We start from the raw sequence: 20,397 nt of genomic DNA on the forward strand, positions 1-20,397 counted from the left end.
ACAATTAATTAAATGTTTTGTGTATTATTAACAGTTTCTACCAATTGTTACTATTAAAAATTTAAATTTTTACTATTTTAGTTCAAAACTAAGTTAACGTTTCTGTAATCAATTTACGCCACCGCAATATTAGAAATTTCACCTATTTTTGTAACCGTAAACTGGACCGATTAAATTTATTTTTTGGATTTTATCTTTTGGAGACTCCCTAACATTTTACATATCGTTAGCTAAAATGCAAAAAGGCGTAAGTAACAAAATTATAATTTTACAGGAGAATCAAATAACTTTGTAAAATGAAAACATTTTTAACAAAGTTTTTTCTACAACAAATAATGTTAAACATATAGTTGAAGTATTTTATAAAATATAAAATGTCTATCTATCAAAAACTCGATTTTGAATTTTTTGTTAGTTACGCCTTTTTGCATTTTACGATATACTAATTCTCAAACAGAAGATAATTATTAGTGTTCTTTTAGTTTATTCAGATTTTTGGCAAAATATTAATTGCAACCGTCCAGTGGCCGATATCTTTGACACATATTTAGAAACCGTTAATGTTACCGTAAACCAATGTTATTGAAAAATTACAATTATTATTAAATGATTTGTATAATTTGTTATGATTTTAATTTGGAAGTTTTGTCAAAAATGTGGTAAAATTTCCTATGGTGTACCGCAGGGTAATTCAAAATCATTTATTTTATTTCTTTATTGAAATTCATAATAATATAAAAAGTCCAAAATAACTTATGTACATAGCATATAAAAACTGATCATCTGTAGCTCTCCAGTCAAAAACTAAAATAATTTTTATGAATTAAATTATCCCATTTGGACTGTTTTTGCTTATTGTCAAAAATAAAATACTATCAATCTGGCAACTATACTCCTCCTCCGGCTCAACGTGAGCGGCTCACATGCCCATGTCCATAGGGTATGTCTGTTGTCAAAAACCTATCTCTGGCAACAACAAAATACATGCTAGTCAATGTATTTTGTTGTTGTATCAGACATATGATTTGTTGTATTTTTGTTTGACATATCGGAGTGTCTCGTCTCTATGTATAATTCTCTATGCCCATGCCTGTGTATTTCTTATGGGATTGATTGGTTGCCATAGAGAATAGACATAGAGCGGAAACTCTCCTATCAAAGACCTAACTCAGTTGTCAGAAACCTAAGTGGTGAGAATGTATTAGTAGAAAAAACTATGTGAAAACAAAAACAACACTCGTATGTGTGATTATTCTGAGTAATTTTTTTTCTAGTTTCCGTTCTATGTTTCTCTATGCCCTATGCCCCCCAAATCAAGCTACGAAAAACTCAATATAAAAAATGGTTTTGCTCAACATGAGCAAAATTTAATTATTTTTATGTGCTGTTTTTCTAAAGCGAATGAGCGTTTTGAGTGGACGTTTTACGTGTATTTTGTTTTTGTTACAATAACAAAACACATGTTAAATTTCCACTCAAAGTACTCGTTCGCCATAGAAAAACAGCACATTAATTTAAATTTTTTTTAAATTTTATGACAAAAATAAATTTTTTTTTGGTGAAAAATATTCGGTTTAAAAAATATTTTTGCCGATTTTTTTGACCCATTGTAGGAGGTCGGACTTACTATGGCGTATATACGACGTTTCAAAGTTCATTGAATCATATTTGGCCCTTAGGGCTTGATTCTTAATGAAATAAATAAAAATAAATATGTATCCATATTGTCTATATTAATTACTTTGTAATCAATATATATGTATATCAAAAATAGGCCAAAAATCGAGGTTGTCCTGTTTTTTTCCCTTCACCTTCGTGAGAAGAGTATATATAAGTTTGTCATTCCGTTTGTAATTTCCACAATATAATTTTCCGACCATATATACACTTATAGATAGCGGAGGGCGGAAATCAACTTTCAGAAGCCTCCAAATAACTAACATACTCGATTCATACATTAATATCTCCGGAATTCTTCCGGCTCGGTTGCTATTTAAAATCGAGAAAATCGGTCCAACCTCGATTTTTGACCTATATCTGGATTACTAAGAGCTAGTTTCTGGGATAGAGATAATCTACATTATTCGCTTAAACCTAAATTAAACTAAAAATTGTGTTTCTCACTTATTGTTTATATGCTATATAATCTAGGTTTAACTGAGCATCATTGGTGAGTTAAACCTAAGTATAAAACGCCAAAGCACAAACAGATGAAAAATAAAATAAACAATTCAGCACAGCAGCTCTTTGTTTTCATTTGCTTTATTAACATCAATATAATTTTTAATATACATTTTATATACTTTAATGTCACTTTTTCTTTTAGAAAGTTAAAATTTACAAAAAAAGTTATGTAACGCGGTTGCTTTTTCTTATAAAATCTATAGTATTGCCATATTTATATGAAAAAAACTGAAGAATAAACATGTGATTTGACTGAAAAGTATGGCAATGCTAACAAAATTAATCCACTAGTGAGAAACACAATCATTAGTTAAATTCCGGCAAAATATGTTTCAGGATTAATATAACAGCGTGTTAAGCTGAGTTTAACTGACAAGTAAGAAACTAGCTCTAAGTCATTAATATACGTATATTGCTACACTGCGTTTAATACATCGGCCGGTTTATTCGTATTAATATTGGGTGACCATATGAAAACGAGTATTCAAAAAATTTGCAATCTCCCAAAGACTAATCTGTATCTGATTTTTAATCTTAAAATACAATTTGGTACATTTATTCAAAATCGGAGGGTTCTCTACATTTGTTTCCACTTCATCGGCGTCATCGTCTTTTGTATTATCCGCCACTATCTCACCATCTTCCATATTTTATAGCTAAATCTTCAATGCCGGTCTACGGGAGTTAATGTCGTCAGCTGCCGCTCATATAATATTTGGCACAGCCGAATATAGCTCTCTTGTTATTTTTTTTTAATTTCAGTTATTTGAAAGAATTATAATTTGTTATTCAAAAATTCAGTTTTCTTTATTTGGTTTCACTTAAATAAACGTTTACTCCAAAAAAATTATTTATATATACGTTAAAATAAATTACAAATTTTTGTTATTGGTTGAATTATTGGTTGGTTTTTAACAGGATTTTTAGTTTGGTAAAATTTACCATGGAATTGTGATGCTAAAAAAAAATCTATACTACTTAGTCTCCTTTAAGACGTTTTATGAATTCGACTTGTTGCATTTCTTTCCATTCTTTTTTAGGTTTCATACGCTTAAGTTGGCCGTCCCATACTAGATCGACCAGACCACCTTGTTTGGCAATTACACTTTTAACACGATTCGCAAAATCAATGGCAGATTCACCCTGTTGTCGGTACATGGGCGGTAAATACCAAACATCACAGACGATGGCCCACGATGTCATCATCATGTAAAGATATTGAAGCATCGAATACTTTGAACTATTCCAGAAGGCATCTCCAAAACGTGGGTCATATCTAAAATGTTAATTATATTTATTTACAAAGTCTTATTTGAATTTATAACAATTAATACTCACTTAATCGCTACGGGATAGATAACGCCACCTACTTCAAAACTGCCTTTTTTAAACTGCATTACGGAAGTGTTATTGATACATGTTCCCTCGGGGAAGATAAGAATTGGCGGGTTGTTGGGATCGGAAACGTGCTGTTTTAAACGTTCTGCCACAGCATGTCTGTCTTTGGCTTCACCTCGTTCAAACCAAATATGTGGTGACGCTCTGGCTAGTGCTCTTTGTAAAATACCCAAGAAACCCCCATGACGTTGACCAATCTATTTAATAAATAATAAATTTTGTTTTTAAAAAGTCTTTAATAATTCTAAGATGTTTCGTAGAAAGTATACTTTGTTAACTATTAAAGATTTTTCGCATTTTAAATGTATGCATACATATTAATTAAACTTTCTAAGAAACATCAAGTAAATATGGATATTTATATGATCCTATCCCATTTTACAATTTGCAGAACATAAAATAATGCCAATTTATTAATAATAATTAAAAAGACCCACAAGCATGCATTAATTCATACTTACCAGAGAATATGTGGTGTCGCACATCAGCACCAGCACATCAATAGGACTGGTGTGATTGGCCACACAAATTCCCGTATTGGGACGATTTTCTTCATTATGATAATTGATAACAGCCGATATGGCACTAGACAGCACTGAGAAGCAATGCCTAAGGATATTGTTGACCACATGACGTTTACGTTCTCCATCGGGCATGTAGCCAACAACAGCTGTACAAACAGTAAGCCATACTACCTAATATTACAACAGTATATGGAGAGAGAAAGACATGGAAACAACACAAAAAAATGAGGCACATAAGATGATGGACATACACAAAACATACACACATAAACACGTTAGAGATTTTGGAGCACAACAAGACAGCATTGAAATTAACAATAAAATATGTATCCCAAAAATTGTTTAATATATAATTTGAAACCCATGGTAACGAAATAAACGTTTAGTCATAAAGCCTTAATTTCATACAAACATATCGAGGCGAATTATTGTGGGGTCAACTGTTTTAAGGAATACGAATGAATTTTTAACATTGATATTAAGCAAGCAATATTTTAGTATAACCCAAACGTTTCTCACCAAGGAAAAGGTACAATCAGTTGATAAAATGGCCACATCAAGTGGCGATGTATGATTTGCCACACAAAAGCCAGTCGACTTTGGTTTATACTGAGTATTATGGAAATTTATTACTGCCGACAAGCAGCAGACAATTAAACGAAATGTTAATTTAAAGGCAAGATCAGCCAAAAAGTGGCGCACTATTTTAATCGGTATCAGGGCCACTAAACTATTTGAACTTACAGCAAATACCACCTAAGAAATAAAATTCAAATTTAATATTGTAATTGAAGTACTTCATGACGTTTCAATCGGACAAACCAGCCAGGTCTTTATTGTAGACCAGCCAAATTCTCTCTTTGGTTATGTTTCTGTTGTTTGTTTGTTTTTGAAAAGTGGTATGTATACATTATTATTATATGTATTACAAGCCAACTTTGGCATACTTACACCTATAAAGCATACTAGTACACGCAGTGGCATTAATATTGTATAGCGCACTACAAAACCAACTACCCAGATGAGTGTGATTTTCCAATTGATAAACTCATACTGACGATTTGTGCGTGTCAATAGATTCCAACTTTTCAATTGTTCTGCCTCAAAGCGTGATGTTACCTCATCTTCGATTATAGCCTCTACACCAGCCTTAATATAGTCCAGACATCCTTCAAAATGAAAACTTATAGTTTCCTAAAAAAAAAATTGTTTTTAATTACTACAAGAAATTACATACATATAAAACAAGTAAGAAATTATATTCGACTGTGTCGAATCGTATATACCCTTCACAAAAGCATACTTTAAGATTGAAAAAATATTTTGTGATAATTTTTTTTAAGAATTTTTGTTATGTTCCAATTTTCCCGATTTTAAATAGCAAACAAACTTAAGCGGGACTATACCGGATATATTAATGTATCAATCATATATGTATGTAAGAGATTTGGGGGCTTCGGAAACTTGATTTTCAACAGACAGGCGGAAATACTTAAGAGTGAAAAAAAATATTTTGTAAAAATTTTTTTTTTAATTTTTGTTGAATATATTTTTTTGGGAAAAATATTTGTGGGCAAAAAAATGATTTATAGTGAAAATAAAATTTTGGTTGAAAAAAATTCTAGTTAAATTATTTTTTACGATTTTGACCCATGTCGGTCAACATTCGTATTTGGCAGCTTCGGAAACCTGATTTCAACAGACAAGCGGAAATGGCTATAACTACATATGTATATGGCAAATGAAAAATATGGAAATTACAATTAAAAAAAAAAATGTTAACCCAACAATTGTTTGGGTATAAATATTTATCTAATCATTTCCTTTTCGATTATCTGGCATAATTTAATAAAACAATTTAATATCAATTAACAGAAATAAAAACAATACTGGAGGTAAAAGTTTATAATAGAAGCGTACCAACTAATACAAATAACGTTACTACACAATTTTTCATTGAAGTTAAGAAAATTCCAATGAATTTGAGAAAATTCGAAATTAATTGAGAAATTTCGAAAAAATTTTAAATTAAGAAAATTTCAAATAAAATTGAGAATTTTTAATTAAATTGAGAATTTCAAAATAAAATAAGAAAATTTCACATGAAATTTAGAAAATTCTGAATAATTTCGCAATTTTATTTAGATTTTCACAATTTCTTACAAATTATTTTAAATTAAAAACAATCTTGAAATTCCACAGGAAATATATACAGCCCAATTATGAAAACAAATTCCCTGGGAGTTTTTTCCCTTTTATCATTTTTTTACTATTCAAATTCTATGTTAAAAAAAGAAAAGGGAAAAAACTCCCGGGGAATTTTTTTTATAATTGGGCTGATAAGAAACATTTATAACAACCTGCTGTAATTGAATTACTTCAGTCATGTTTCATTTATATGCAACCAATTTCCATGAATTCTCAAATTAATAAAGATAAACGTTAATAAAATTATCGAATATATCAGATCTGAAAATCGGGTGATCTGAATAGGCGAGACCAACATTCATTTATTTTGTCGTAGAACACATGCTTGATCTCGTGTTGGATCCCCAACAATGCTTCAAATTACTTATTACTTCCCGTGGCCCCAATGTGTATTATTTATGTAGAGTAAAATACAAATTATTTAAATAAAAATTTTCTCAATTTCATTTAAATTATTCTTAATTTCAATTGGAGTTTTCTCCATTTCATATTGAAATTCTCCATTTCATATGGAGTTTTATCAATTTTAAATAGAAATTCTAATTTCATTTAGATTTTTCATAATTTCAATTGGAATTTTTTCAATTTCAAATTGAAATTCTCAATTTCATTTTAATTTTTCACAATTTAAAATTTAAATTCTTTTAATTTGAAATTGTTAATTTTATTTAAAATTTTCTTAATATCATGTTCTCAATTTCCATTAAAAATGGTATAGAATGAATAGTTCGATGTTCTATTTCCCTCTTATATATTAACAAGTTAATTTCAAATTAAACTCCCTGTAATGTACTTAATTGTATATTAATTAATTTTGCAATCTATTTACAATTTACAAACATAATCGTTCATGTTCAAAAATAATAATGTTTATAACTCATTTGCTATAGGTGATAAAAACATCAAAGATAAAAAAAACTTTTATTTTTTATAAGTTAAATAAAAAACAAAAGTATTTATTTGTGAGAATATTTTCTTGCTTATACAAAGAAAATGGTAAACTAATCGTACTATCATAAATTGATAAAAAAAAAACAATTGAAAATACCCGCAAGTAAAGAAGTTGCCAACATTTATGTATGAGTATTTTACCAATCGCATTGGATCGTTTATAATACCGATCAATGGTCAACCAAATAATTATGTATTAATAACACTAGTACAACAATATTATTTCGTTGTGTGTTTGTTATCATAGTTTGATATTAAAACAATAAAAAAAGATCGCTAGCTAGCACATGAATTTTATATTATACATATACAAACTGCACTAAGTAAAATAAATTTGTCGTTGGAATATAATAATCGTACAAAAATATATAAAAATAGTTAAAATTACTCATGCATTTACACATGTACAATGTACATATGCGCGTAGTAGCTACTTTTTGAGTAAATGTTATAAATCTGATCTTGAGTATTTTGAATTTTGCTTTATCACACATGAAAACATATGTACATACATTTATGTTTTATCAAAAATATTTTTAACATTGAAAGAACGGATTTATATTTACAAAATTAAAAAGTTCTATTAACTATTAAATAATATCTTAGGTTAAGAGGTAGTATATGAACGTATGTAATTAAATTTTACACAGAAAATTCAAGTTTTATGTACATTCTGGATTACTAAACCAAAGGTCATCGTTATTAAATTTAAATAATTTTAAATAAATACCTTTATTAAAAACAAATATACTACAATACATACATATATACATGTTCATTAGGGTGATTACATTTAAAGTAATACATATTTGCAAATATCTGTTATTATCAACTAATATGGTTTAATGCATGATACAACAAGATAATAAAAAAAATAATTTCGAGTTTTTAAAAAATAAACGTGTTAAATGTATCAAATATCGCGAAAACAACGTAAAAAAGTGAAGAGTTAAATTCATGTTTGACGTTTTAGGAATAAATATTAGAAACTCTGCCTAATGTACTACCTTTTAAATTATATGCAATGAAGACTTAAATCGATGCAGTTCCAAATTTATGTTTTTCACCAATAATTTGATGGATTATAACATCAAATTAAATATATATGTACATCTATTAAATGCTTTTCCTCTACAAAAATCAAAACAGCGGCAAATTTTTAGCCACTAAAATAAAAAATTCCATTATAATGGTTCGTATGATTTGGTTGATATTTTGTTTATAAGCAAACATACATACATACATTTATTTGTACCTACAATTCAACTTTTTCAAAGATAATCGAATAGAAAACATACACAATAAATAAGTTTCGTTTGCACAAGAAAGAACATTTTAACTATATAATTAATTATTTTTTGATTCTAACTAAAACCTTTTGCAATAAACAGAAAAAGCAAATGACAATTTCCCATGGACGTAACTTCGAAAAATTGTATATTTATAAATTGAATATGTAGGTATGTTCATATATGGTAATATTTTATTTATAAATTTAACATGTTCATATGTAAAGTAAGTACATATATTGCATTATGCTTATTTCTTTAAATAACAAAAAAACATTATTGAGTCTTTAACGTGATTTTGCTAATATCCGAATAGATGATTTTGTACTTTGTTATCGGTTGAAAATCATATTTTCTTATCAAATGACTAAAATGTTCACTTCTGACGTAACTTTGTGGTATTTTAAAAGTTTTTAAGAAACTGCTTTTGGAATTTTCTTATAGTATAATAAATTTTTTTTATATTTCTATTATAGTCAAAGAATTGCCACACACTGAGCTGAGTGTTCATAATTTCGATACACAAACTATGAAGTGTGATGACCATAAAATCAAAAATGGAACTTATAACACCTGTTGAGCAAACCAGCAAGTATTTTGGGAATCTTGCTATTGTTTATAGGTATCATTCATATAGACACGAAGATAGCATAATTCTACAATTCATATATTGAATGATCTATTGAACTCTCCCATACTACAGATATCACCCCACACTGATGTTATCAATCGTACAAACACCCACACACATAAGTATACAATAGAATTGATGTTATTTTTTATAATTTTGCCTATGAAAATACTTACATCTTTTATATTTTCTTTTAATTTATCCTTATTGTAATTTGTATCATTTGAGGTGGGCAGCAATACATTGTCCCTGTTAATTAAGGTGTTGCCATTGGCAGATATGACCTTTTCTGATTTGTCTTCATCGTCATCTACCTCCTCTTGTAGTTGTTGTATTTTACTAGTTGTACTAGATTTATCACATTTATGTTGCTTAGCATCATCATCACTATCTCCGATTGTTGCTAAATAAAGCTGCCTCTGTTTTAGTTCCTCCAGTTCTTCCCTTCTAGCAGATCCCTGACGTTCCTTGTGGGCTGTTTCTATACTGACACGTCCATACTTAAAAAAACAAACAACAGTGAAATTAACAAATCACATCACACAAGAATGACTCGTTTAAATTTTGGTGGACGACAGACACACCACAATCACACTGTTATTTACCTCGAATATCCTTAACAATAGTTGCACGTAGAAACGTCGTACACCAATTGACTTGTTGATGGCCGACAAGAGAATTAAAAACACAATAAATAAACCAGAAGAAATCCAGACTGTGTCAATAATCGATATGAAAACCATTTTACAATTTGCAACTTTTCTTAGTTTTTGGGTAAACAAATCTCCTCGTTCGAATTGAGAATGACATATAACCTTCAATGGTTTTTGTTGTTGTTTTATTTATTTATTTATCAAATATTTTTATGTTATTTTCACGTAACTGGCAATTATAAATTGGGAACGTATTTAGTGCGCGTTGGCCGCTTAAATCACTGAGGGTTTTTGACTCTCGTTAAAAACATCTTTTGTCTTGGGAACGTACGCTACAAATGTTTTTCACTGGACAGTCTGAGTAACAAAAAACCTTTGAGCTGTTAGCGATGTTAAAGCACCGATACCATTGAGTTGATAGTGACGTATTAATTCGATAACTATTGGAGATGATTGAAAGAAGATAAATCGTTAGAGGCAGTGATGGTAACTGTTCCATCAAAATATAACGAATGTATACCAAAAACACTATAAAATAATCAAATCTCAAGCCCTGTTCACACGTGCAATTAAAATTTTTATAGCAAATTCTGATGCTGATGCTTTGTTGAATATTATGTATTTAAACGTTTATTTTGAACTGAAGTTCAGCTTCCTTTGTTTTATTTAATAAAACAAAAGTAATTGTGTTATAAAAGAAAACTAAGAAAAAAACAAATATGACAACATATATAACATTTATTCTGCCGATGTTTTTGCTAAAAAAAAATTAATATTTCGTGTTCGCTCTTATAAAAAATATAAATTAAAGACATTTCTTTTCTCATGGGGTAAATCTTGAGAATGTTATATTCTTGTTCGAACAACGTTCATCATCGACATCAAATGTAATTTTCAAACAAAAATACACCTTTTTTAAAAATTTTCCCCGCACATAAGAACATGAACAAATTTGTGTTTTCAAATTCGGCCGGCGTTTTGTTCTTGGCGGTGTTTGTTCATAAAGTAAGCGATGTTTTACAAAATTAAATATTTGTTTTCTTACAAATTTTTTATTTTTATAAGATATTGTTAGGGTTTTTATTTTCCCGACCTTTTTTGATTCCCGGGAATCGTGAAAATTTGTTTCTACATTCCCGGCTATTCCAGGATATAGTTATAGTCTCCATTTATTAGTAATTAGCTTTGTTATCCCCTGTCTATACTTGACAAATATTTATTATAACAATATATGACGTTTGTTGTTAAGACAAAGTTGTCTGAGCAAAAGCACTAACAATTTTGTAATTTTCATTGGGTGAATGAAAATGGACCAATAATAAAATTCATAATAAAATATCACAGAGAACAATTTTTTTACTAAAACACGTATTTTTTATTCAAAATATTTTTTACCCAAAAAATAAAAAGCTTGATACTAAGTCCCCTTTTTCAATGCAGAAATTGAAAGGCAGACATTTTTCTCATTCTCTTTTGAACTAACCTAAACTTGTGTAATACACACCCTACCTCTTGAACCCTTCGCCCACAAACTTCGTCTGTCTGCCTTTCAATTTTTACATTGTAAAAGGGGACTTAGAGTTCAGAACCAGTGTTCGGTTTGTGTGTACCTCATGTGTTTTCGAAGCAAAACACTTATGTTCACAACTTTTGGATAAATCCGAGTTTGTGAGCCAAACCGTCATCAAAATATAGTAAACGGCATCAGTCGGTGTAATCTTCTTACAATGGCTTTAATTTGACTGTGTTTCGCCAATTTTGGCCGTCATAATATTTATTTATTCACAGTAATATAAATTTTGTTTTCAGCAAAATCTTCTTTATTCTGTAAATTAATTACAACACCAAAAGGAATTCCATGAAGCTATTTATTTAGCATTTTTTAAGATAGATTGTTCTGTTTAAAATAAATAGTTTATACTCTGTATGTCATTTATGGGACAGTAATATTCTGCTAACATTTTTTACATTCTTACGGTGAAAATTATTAAACTTCGTGATAATCATCTTTATATTATATTTATTCCTAATCTTGTAAAACACACGAAAAACTTGGTCATGCCAATATTATTGAACCATTGACCGTTGATATCATTTTTATCAGTAAAAAAAAACTGACATAATGGAAGTATTGTCACAGAGTATACTTTGTGGTATTGTGTGCTTTTACTCAAATGTGAACTTAAACAATAAATGAACATTTTTACCAGTAAAATAAATTCTAGAATTGAAAGACATTGCGAGAAAAAACTCAAAAAATTCTCTTTAGTTTGACGTTGGTTTGTCTCACAAGGTTATCATTATCCAAAACACTATAAAGCATTATGAACGCGACCTTTTATAAAATTGTATTTTATCAATTAAATGTCATTCCCAAATATATCACCGAATTGTTGCCAACCCTGCAAAAAGCTGGTAACAGTGTACCACAGTACAAATACAACACTGTGGTTGCGAACAAACATGTGCTTGAATAAATGCTTGATCATTGTTCATGTTTAAACGGATATATTTTTTTTGTAGCAGGGTCTTTTTGTTTCGCCTCTTTTTTGGTTACGACAACCTTAAAATCACATGTGAGTATTTTAAATAAATTTGTTAAAAGAATTAACAAAAAATACCGGAAAATTAAAGGTGAAAATATAAAAACATGAAAATACACAACAAATGCCACAAAATCAATGTGTTAAATGGTGAAAATTGATAAAAGTGTAACGAAAATCGGCAACAATAAAAATGCGTGTACGGAAGAAAGCATTTTCTTAGCAGCCGAGTCGCAATGGGGAGACAGATTTTTTTTTTCGCAAACATGCATGATTCAGTTGTATTCAGTGCGGTCGCTTTTGTATATTTCTTTTTTTTTGCATAGAAATACTAAGAAGGTATACACGTCGGTAGTTTTATTTAATAATTGGTGAAAAAAAGGAATTGTAATTAAAATAAAAACTTTTTTTAACTTTGTTTGCATAAATAAATAAGTTTAATTTGCAATTGTTCTTCCAATAATCTTTGTTAAGTGAGAAATGATGATTGTATTGTGTAGGAATGAAAAAATCATTAAATGAGTTTTTTTCTTTGAATTTTAGCAAATGTTAAATGTCATTAATAAAAAAATTATAAAATATAACAAAATTATAAAAAATAAATTTGTCTATAAAGAGGTTATGACGTTGTCGGTGGGTCAGTCTGTTTGAGTTATTTTTTTTTGTTTTTCTGTCTGCAGCAGAAGTCTGTATCTGTATTGTTGTTGTAGTATTGGTGGTGTGGTGGTAAATTTGCACTTCTATACTTAAAAAAGCGTGTGTGCAAAATATTTTATATAGTATTTTATTTTATATTTGAATGTATGCATGTTTGTTGATTATAAAGACCAAAAATGTCTCAAAAACGAATAAGAAATTAGCAAAAAAAAAAAAAATAATAAAAACAAAAGTTCTCTCCATCTTTCTAAATTTCGAGAAAGTAATAAATAAAAGGCGTGGCATTTTGTCAACAATAACAATATTTATATTTAAAAAACAAAACAATTTATTTTTGGTTTATGCTTATCTTATAAATAATAATGCAATTTGTTTTCTATTTTCAGATATATATTCCTTATTACCAGGGTCTTAACTTGAACTTTAATAAAAGTATTTTATAAAAATGGCTGAAATTGAAGAACATCATTTCGAAACCGGAGATTCTGGTGCTTCACAAACTTATCCTATGCAATGTTCCGCATTGCGTAAAAACGGTTTTGTTTTGATCAAGGGTAGACCCTGTAAGATTGTTGAAATGTCAACTTCCAAAACTGGCAAGCACGGTCACGCTAAAGTTCACATGGTTGGCATTGATATTTTCTCCAATAAGAAGTAAGTAAAATAAACAGTAACATTCATATTTAAATCCATAAATTAGGCCAGTTTAGGACTAGTTAAAAAATGTATGAGTCACTTCTTTTTTATATACCTACAACCTTGAATGTTTTGTTTGAACATTTTTTCTTATGGTTCGAAGGCATTATAATATAAATAATTTTTATATTAACTTAATCTTAATCTTTGTTTTCCAAAATTCAATAGATAACAGTTTTGTTTCAGTATTTACATATATGTCGTGTTGTTTAGATTTATTAATAGCTATACTATGCTATTAATAATTGTTTTCATTAAAATAAGAAAATTCATATAAAATATTTCACATACGTTCTTCCTATATCGAATTTTATTCAGATTGTATTACATTAATTTACATATAAGATCTCTAGCGTTATTAAATATTTAAAAGTGAAAAAGTAGCTTTTATTTAAAAATGATTTCAGTGTTGAAGTGTGTTAATTCCAAATAGATTTAATAATACAGTTTTCTTGATTTTAATTTTGCAACGTTTTGTCCAGGTTTTTGTAAAACAATTTAGAAATAATATTGAATTCACTAAAAGTGATTTGATTCCAAATAATATGATTGTTTTACTTAATCGGAAGAAGCAAAATACATATATCTCCATCAACAAATCTGTCATCTATCCTAACTTTAATTAATTTTGTTTAATATTTATTTTCCTTCCAGATATGAAGATATCTGTCCATCTACTCACAACATGGATGTTCCCCATGTAAAGAGAGAGGACTTCCAATTGACCGACATCAGTGATGACGGTTATTTGACCTTGATGTCCGACAATGGTGACATCAGAGAAGATCTTAAATTGCCAGAAGGTGATTTGGGTACCTCTTTGAGAGCCGATTTCGATAACGGCAAAGAACTTTTGGTAAGTCCATTAAAAATTCTACATGACTTACAATATTGTATATTAATTTTCATCTTACGTTTCCTTACAGTGTACTGTCCTCAAGTCTTGCGGCGAAGAATGCGTTATTGCTGTTAAGACTAATACTGCTCTTGACAAGTAGAGTGGCGTTAGTGTGTCTTAAGAAGAGTTCTTTTTTTTACGAATAATAAAAAATTATAATAAAAATATGTTGTGTTTTTACCATCTATATAACATCAACAGCTCTAACAATGTAACAAACAACATTATTCAAATTAGAAGATTGAAGAAATAGAAAAAAGGATTTGTTATAATAATAAAAAAAACTCTAGTTGCTGCAAATTTCTTTTGCATTTAAATGTATAAACAAAACATACAATTTGAAGTATATTTTTAAAATAGTCTGTTTTTATAATAACTTTATAATATGATCCTCATATATAATATAAAGGAGTTATCTTTAGTTTTTTTTTTCCAAAAAATGTCAAACACTTCAACCAACCAACTATTATTATAATAATAAGAGTCGCTGTTGTTTTTGTTGTCGTCAGATTATTCCAACTTATTATTTTTTATACATATATCCTAAAAAAAAACAAAAAATATACTTCGTCAAGAATTTATTTTAATAAAAAGAAAAACAAAACAGAATTCTCAATATTTAAATGCAAAACAAGCGTCATCATCTAGGCGAATCAAAACAATTTGAATAGACATTAAAGAAATGCGTTTTAAACACACTCCAAACAAAAATCATACAAATAAAGATGAAAAACCTTAATTAAAAAAGTAAAACAAAATAAACAAAATTTTTGCCAATAAAAATTTTATACTTTAATAAAAAAAAAAAAAAATTAAACAATTTCCAACCTTTAAATATTTTTATTTCAAATCCCCCTCTTCATTTATTTTTTAAAACGAAATTCTACAAATACCAGTCAGTTTTTTAGTTTTCCAACATGTTCTGCTTTTTTACACCTTCATATAATTATATTATCCATATTTTATAAATTGTGGCAGCTTAAATAAGAAAAAAACAAAAATGCTTTGAATTTAAATACTACTACTGTATCTTATAAAAAAGAAATCAAAGAACTTTAAACATAATGAAAAAATCTTGTAATCATCCACTTAAAGATGCCTAAAACGAATGAAACAAAAAAAAAATATACTTAAGAAAATCTTAATACGTTTATCAATTAAGACGGAGGAGAATGGGTCTGAATTAATAGGGCTTTGTATTTATTATCAACAAGAAGTTTGTGTGTGTACTTGCGAGAGAGCGAGAGAAAAGTTATCTCAAGGTTAATTTTTGTTTAAAGGTCAATGACTTTTGCCAACAACAATGTGTCTTGACTTTTGTTTTTCGCATGCATACAGTTTTGTCTACCAGGTGGTTGTTTTCAAGTACAATTTTATATTGACATTTTAAATACTACCACTGTATCTAATCGATGTTGTTTTAATTTGGGAAAATATGGAATTTCTGTAGTCATTTGCATGAAATTTAAAAGATGCCCATGGTGCGCATTAATTATTCCACTTTAGAGATTACATCAGTTACTGATATCAGGAAATATCATTATTTTATACAAATAGACCCGAAATAACTGCTGCAGTTATGATAGATAGGATTATGATAAATCAATTTCCACTGCTAAAACCCCAATAAGTAGATGATTCTTTTTAGAGATTTTCTCATTATGGTCCAGCTTTAAGAGAATGGAATATTTTTAAAGTGTATACCTATCTCTTAAAGACGTACAAAAGGATTTGTCCAAAACATTCCTTCGCGGTAAGTTCTTGAAAAAATATTTCAAAAAATAAATATAACGTCTGGTCGTAATTTAGAAATCAACTCTAGTTTATCATAGTTGTATTTTTAATAGCATACTATTGTGCCAATGACAGCAATATGTCATTATTAACGGTTACAAATTTAAAAGTTTTGAAGTAATGAATGTAATATACGTCTGTACTGGGGGGTTACTACTCCCTAATTAGATTCGAAAGGAAATCGTTTCGAATTACAATGTATTTTGTACACAATTTCGGACATTTCCGTTTTCGGATTGAGTTACACAGTAAACCCCTGGTGTCATTTGATGTGGCTAAAGCATTTATGTTTTTATTTGGCTTTAGTAAAAATTATTTAATTAGAATTATATATTATTTCTACTCTAGACTTACATATACAGTGGTGGTCAAAACATATGCAACCAGCAACAGAATATTACAAAAGTGATTTAAACTACTTTAAGATGTAAACAAAAATATTCATTTGCTTATAATATTTTTTAATTAATGCTTTAAAAATAAGAATATGAAATTTAATTCAGAATTTTTTGCATTAAAAAGAAAAAAAATTTAAAAAACTACGTATGGGTTGATATTTCATTGGCCAAAACATATGCAACTAATTGCTTTTAAAACATTTCTGTCTATAAAACTTAATATTTCGTGGCAAATCCTATATTTCCAATGACGGCCTTACATCGGCAAGGCTGTGAAGCTATCAAATTGGCAATAAAATTTGCAGGAATAGCGTTCCAAGCATCTACCAATCCTTGAAACATAATATCTGAATTAGTGCAATTTTCGGTGTCGATTCTTTGATTAACGATTGCCCAAATGTTCTCAATGGGATTTAGATCTGGTAATTGTGGTGGCCATTCCATTACCGAAACTCTTTCTTGTGCTAACAACGATTTAACCCGGCAATTCCCAGTGTCACCTACAGGTGACAAAGATTAACGGTAGTTTTAAACATAGAAACAGATATCACTGATAAATATTGATATTATTTATATACAGATAAGATCCTGTTTTATATTAGATTTTATTTTGGCAACGCTAGAATTTTATTAACTAGGGGATTTTTAAAAATCTTTAAGCAGTGTTTTTGATTTTAACATACTGGTGTGTGTCTTATGATAAATAAGTTGTTATAAAAATGCCAAACGGTTAAGTATCACAATATTTTTTTTTAATAAATACTGCTATATATTCAGGCTAATAATATCAGCAAGTATTTTTAGAAAATTATTTTTTCTCTGCCCAGTGTCACCTATTGGTGACCCCGCTATAAAATCGCAACTAGCTACTTTTTTTTTATTTTAAACTTATTTATAGTGTAAACTAGACGTATATTTACTATTTTTAATAAAAACAAACTGTTTCTCCCTTTGGCGAGGGTATGGAAATTGCCGGGTTAACAACATGTGAAGAGTGCTTGGGGTCGTTATAGTGCTGAATAACTCATCCAAGAGGCTTATTATCCTCAGAATTTGGAAGCATTACTCTTTCCAAGATGTCTATATAGATAAATCCATCCATTATTTCATTAATTTAGAGCGATTGGCCAACTCCAGCATCAGAAAAACTGCCCCCATACCATTACGTTGCATCCTCCATGTTTCAGTGTCCTTTTGCATTATGTGCTTGAAGCCGCGTGTTAAGTGGTCGTCTTACGTAACACATGAAATCACTTCCGATGATATTAAATTCGGATTCGTCGCTAAATAGGACAGTAGTCCATTTGTTTTCTGGCCAATTTAAATACTCCATAGCAAACTTCAAACGTTTCTTTTAATATAAGCGGTTTTTGCGCGTAGGGAAATCGTCGGTGAAGCTTGCAGGATGCAACGTAATGGTATGGGGGTTGTTTTTCTGCTGCTGGAGTTGGCCCATCGCTCTAAATTAATGAAATAATGGATGGATTTATCTATAGAGACATCTTAGAAAGAGTAATGTTTCCAAATTCTGAGGATAATAAGCCTCTTCGATGAGTTATTCAGCACGATAACGACCCCAAGCACTCTTCACATGTTGTTAAATCGTGGTTAGCACAAGAAACAGTTTCGGTAATGGAATGGCCACCACAATTACCAGATCTAAATCCCATTGAGAACATTTGCGCAATCGTTAATCAAAGAATCGACACCGAAAATTGCACTAATTCAATATTATTAATAATATTATGTTTCAAGGATTGGTTATGCTTGGAACGCTATTCCTGCAAATTTTATTGCCAATTTGATAGCTTCACAGCCTTGCCGATGTAAGGCCGTCATTGAAAATATAGGATTTGCCACGAAATATTAAGTTTTATAGACAGAAATGTTTTAAAAGCAATTAGTTGCATATGTTTTGGCCAATGAAATATCAACCCATACGTAGTTTTTTAAATTTTTTTTCTTTTCAATGCAAAAAATTCTGAATTAAATTTCATATTCTTATTTTTAAAGCATAAATTAAAAAATATTATAAGCAAATGAATATTTTTGTTTACATCTTAAAGTAGTTTAAACCACTTTTGTAAAATTCTGTTGCTGGTTGCATATGTTTTGACCACCACTGTATATTAATTCTACTGTAGAATTATATATTAGGATGTGTTCGTAAATTCAGTATGATTGCATCACTGCAACAAATTAAAATTTTACCGTTCGAAAAAGCATATTTGCGATTATTGCTTTACGTCAAACGTTTTTTAATGCAAATTGTTGGCAGTGATGCTGCAAATTTGTGCAACCAATGTATCATTAAGTTATATGTTGCAAAAGTTTGCAGGTCGTGGCACCAGTGATTCACAAATTTACTGCATTTACAATTCATTGTCTATTGACTAATCCAAGTATTTGGAATTTATTTTTTATTTATTTATTATATATGTACACATTACATCTATTCTCTTAATGATTTTGCAGTTCAACATACATATTTTCAAAATATAAAAAAACGCTAGCATAAATTGATTGAATTAAAATTGAAAGTACATCCTTAATATTTTTATACTCGTATAGAATTTGTTTTAGACTATCAGTGGAGACACACCCTTTGCGTTGTTATTTGCGGAATTGCTGATGGTTTTAAAACGGATCTTATTGTTGGTGGTTATTCCGTTATGTACATATGTTGATCAACTAACATCATTTATGTAGTAAGACTTCAAGGATTCTGCTTAAACTTTATTCTGCCGGTTATTTTTTTGATTAGATGCCGTTTGGGACATTCTTTTTTGATGCCTATATTAATGGGACAAAGTTCACCATAGAACATTCTAGAAAAAAGATAATTTTCAAATTCCTTAGTTCAAAAAACTCGAAAGGAATGTTCACGAATTAAGAAATAAATTTTGTGGGTTTAAAACTATATAAAGTGCAAAAAAAAAGAAATTTAGTTTAATTGATACAAATTATTCGGTTTATTTGTTATTTGAAAATCGTAAATTTTAAATTATTCGAACAGTTAACCGACCAAAATTAATCGGTTAATCGATTGAATACCCTAATGCCTATATATTGCATTGTCTTGAGTTCTATTGGGCACTTTTTCATATGTTTTTCTAGATTGGACAAAATTGTATAGGCGGGAAAAGTTCATTAGAAGTGAGATACTTTGTTTTTAATTTTTACGCGTTCTTTTAGAACGCACAGATTTTGATCACTAGGATTAATTTCGGATTATATGACCGATATTTTATAGTGCAAATTGTACGGTATTGGAATTATTTGCCTTTAGAACTCAGAGTTTTCTCCCATTCTAATAATCCATTACGAGAAAAACTAACCAATTTCAATTTTTGTTTTAATTATGTGGAAAATTAAATATATTCTGGTTTACTGTTTTATATACATTAAGGCCCTAATTTTGTAAATCACGTCACCAAAGTGATATTTATATGGAAATCAAAAACAAAATTTCAAAAATTTTAAAAAATTGTTTTTGTTTTATATACAAAATGTTCGAATGTTCGAATTATGAAAGGCAAATCAACATTTGAATTTTGGTGCGTTTGTTCTGTT

General features: G+C 29.0%; 2 protein-coding genes across 4 annotated transcripts; one reads left to right on the plus strand and one right to left on the minus strand.

Moving 5' to 3' along the window:
- Positions 1 to 2,965: 2,965 nt before the first annotated feature.
- On the minus strand, positions 2,966 to 10,193 carry Gpat4 (Glycerol-3-phosphate acyltransferase 4). Of its 3 annotated transcripts, XM_065511175.1 has the most exons (7): positions 9,791 to 10,193; positions 9,362 to 9,685; positions 5,058 to 5,300; positions 4,626 to 4,862; positions 4,044 to 4,277; positions 3,523 to 3,779; positions 2,966 to 3,460 (listed from the first exon to the last, which is right to left on the minus strand). In XM_065511175.1, exons 1-7 carry the CDS (start codon positions 9,926 to 9,928, stop codon positions 3,163 to 3,165), a joined length of 1,731 nt encoding a protein of 576 aa, XP_065367247.1. In that variant the 5' UTR covers positions 9,929 to 10,193; the 3' UTR covers positions 2,966 to 3,162. The 3 variants fall into 3 exon arrangements, with proteins under 3 accessions (XP_065367247.1, XP_065367246.1, XP_065367245.1); XM_065511174.1 differs by lacking the exon at positions 4,626 to 4,862 and having other exon boundaries at positions 9,791 to 10,191; XM_065511173.1 differs by lacking the exon at positions 4,044 to 4,277 and having other exon boundaries at positions 9,791 to 10,191.
- A 2,116-nt stretch (positions 10,194 to 12,309) lies between these two features.
- On the plus strand, positions 12,310 to 15,241 carry eEF5 (eukaryotic translation elongation factor 5). Its single transcript, XM_065510888.1, has 4 exons — positions 12,310 to 12,412; positions 13,425 to 13,692; positions 14,389 to 14,590; positions 14,661 to 15,241. Exons 2-4 carry the CDS (start codon positions 13,484 to 13,486, stop codon positions 14,730 to 14,732), a joined length of 483 nt encoding a protein of 160 aa, XP_065366960.1. The 5' UTR covers positions 12,310 to 12,412; positions 13,425 to 13,483; the 3' UTR covers positions 14,733 to 15,241.
- The last annotated feature ends 5,156 nt before the right edge of the window (positions 15,242 to 20,397 follow it).

This window comes from Calliphora vicina, chromosome 5 (assembly GCF_958450345.1).
Source record: "Calliphora vicina chromosome 5, idCalVici1.1, whole genome shotgun sequence".
NCBI classification, from domain to species: Eukaryota; Metazoa; Arthropoda; class Insecta; order Diptera; family Calliphoridae; genus Calliphora; species Calliphora vicina.

Coding starts and splice junctions, on each gene's coding strand:
- Gpat4 (XM_065511175.1), bottom strand. CDS start 9,928: ATGGTTTTCATATCGATTATTGACACAGTCTGGATTTCTTCTGGTTTA. Junction 9,686..9,790: donor TATTGTTAAGGATATTCGAG/GTAAATAACAGT, acceptor TGTTTTTTTAAG/TATGGACGTGTCAGTATAGA. Junction 3,780..4,043: donor GCGACACCACATATTCTCTG/GTAAGTATGAAT, acceptor TTTATTAAATAG/ATTGGTCAACGTCATGGGGG.
- eEF5 (XM_065510888.1), top strand. CDS start 13,484: ATGGCTGAAATTGAAGAACATCATTTCGAAACCGGAGATTCTGGTGCT. Junction 13,693..14,388: donor GATATTTTCTCCAATAAGAA/GTAAGTAAAATA, acceptor TTTTCCTTCCAG/ATATGAAGATATCTGTCCAT. Junction 14,591..14,660: donor ATAACGGCAAAGAACTTTTG/GTAAGTCCATTA, acceptor GTTTCCTTACAG/TGTACTGTCCTCAAGTCTTG.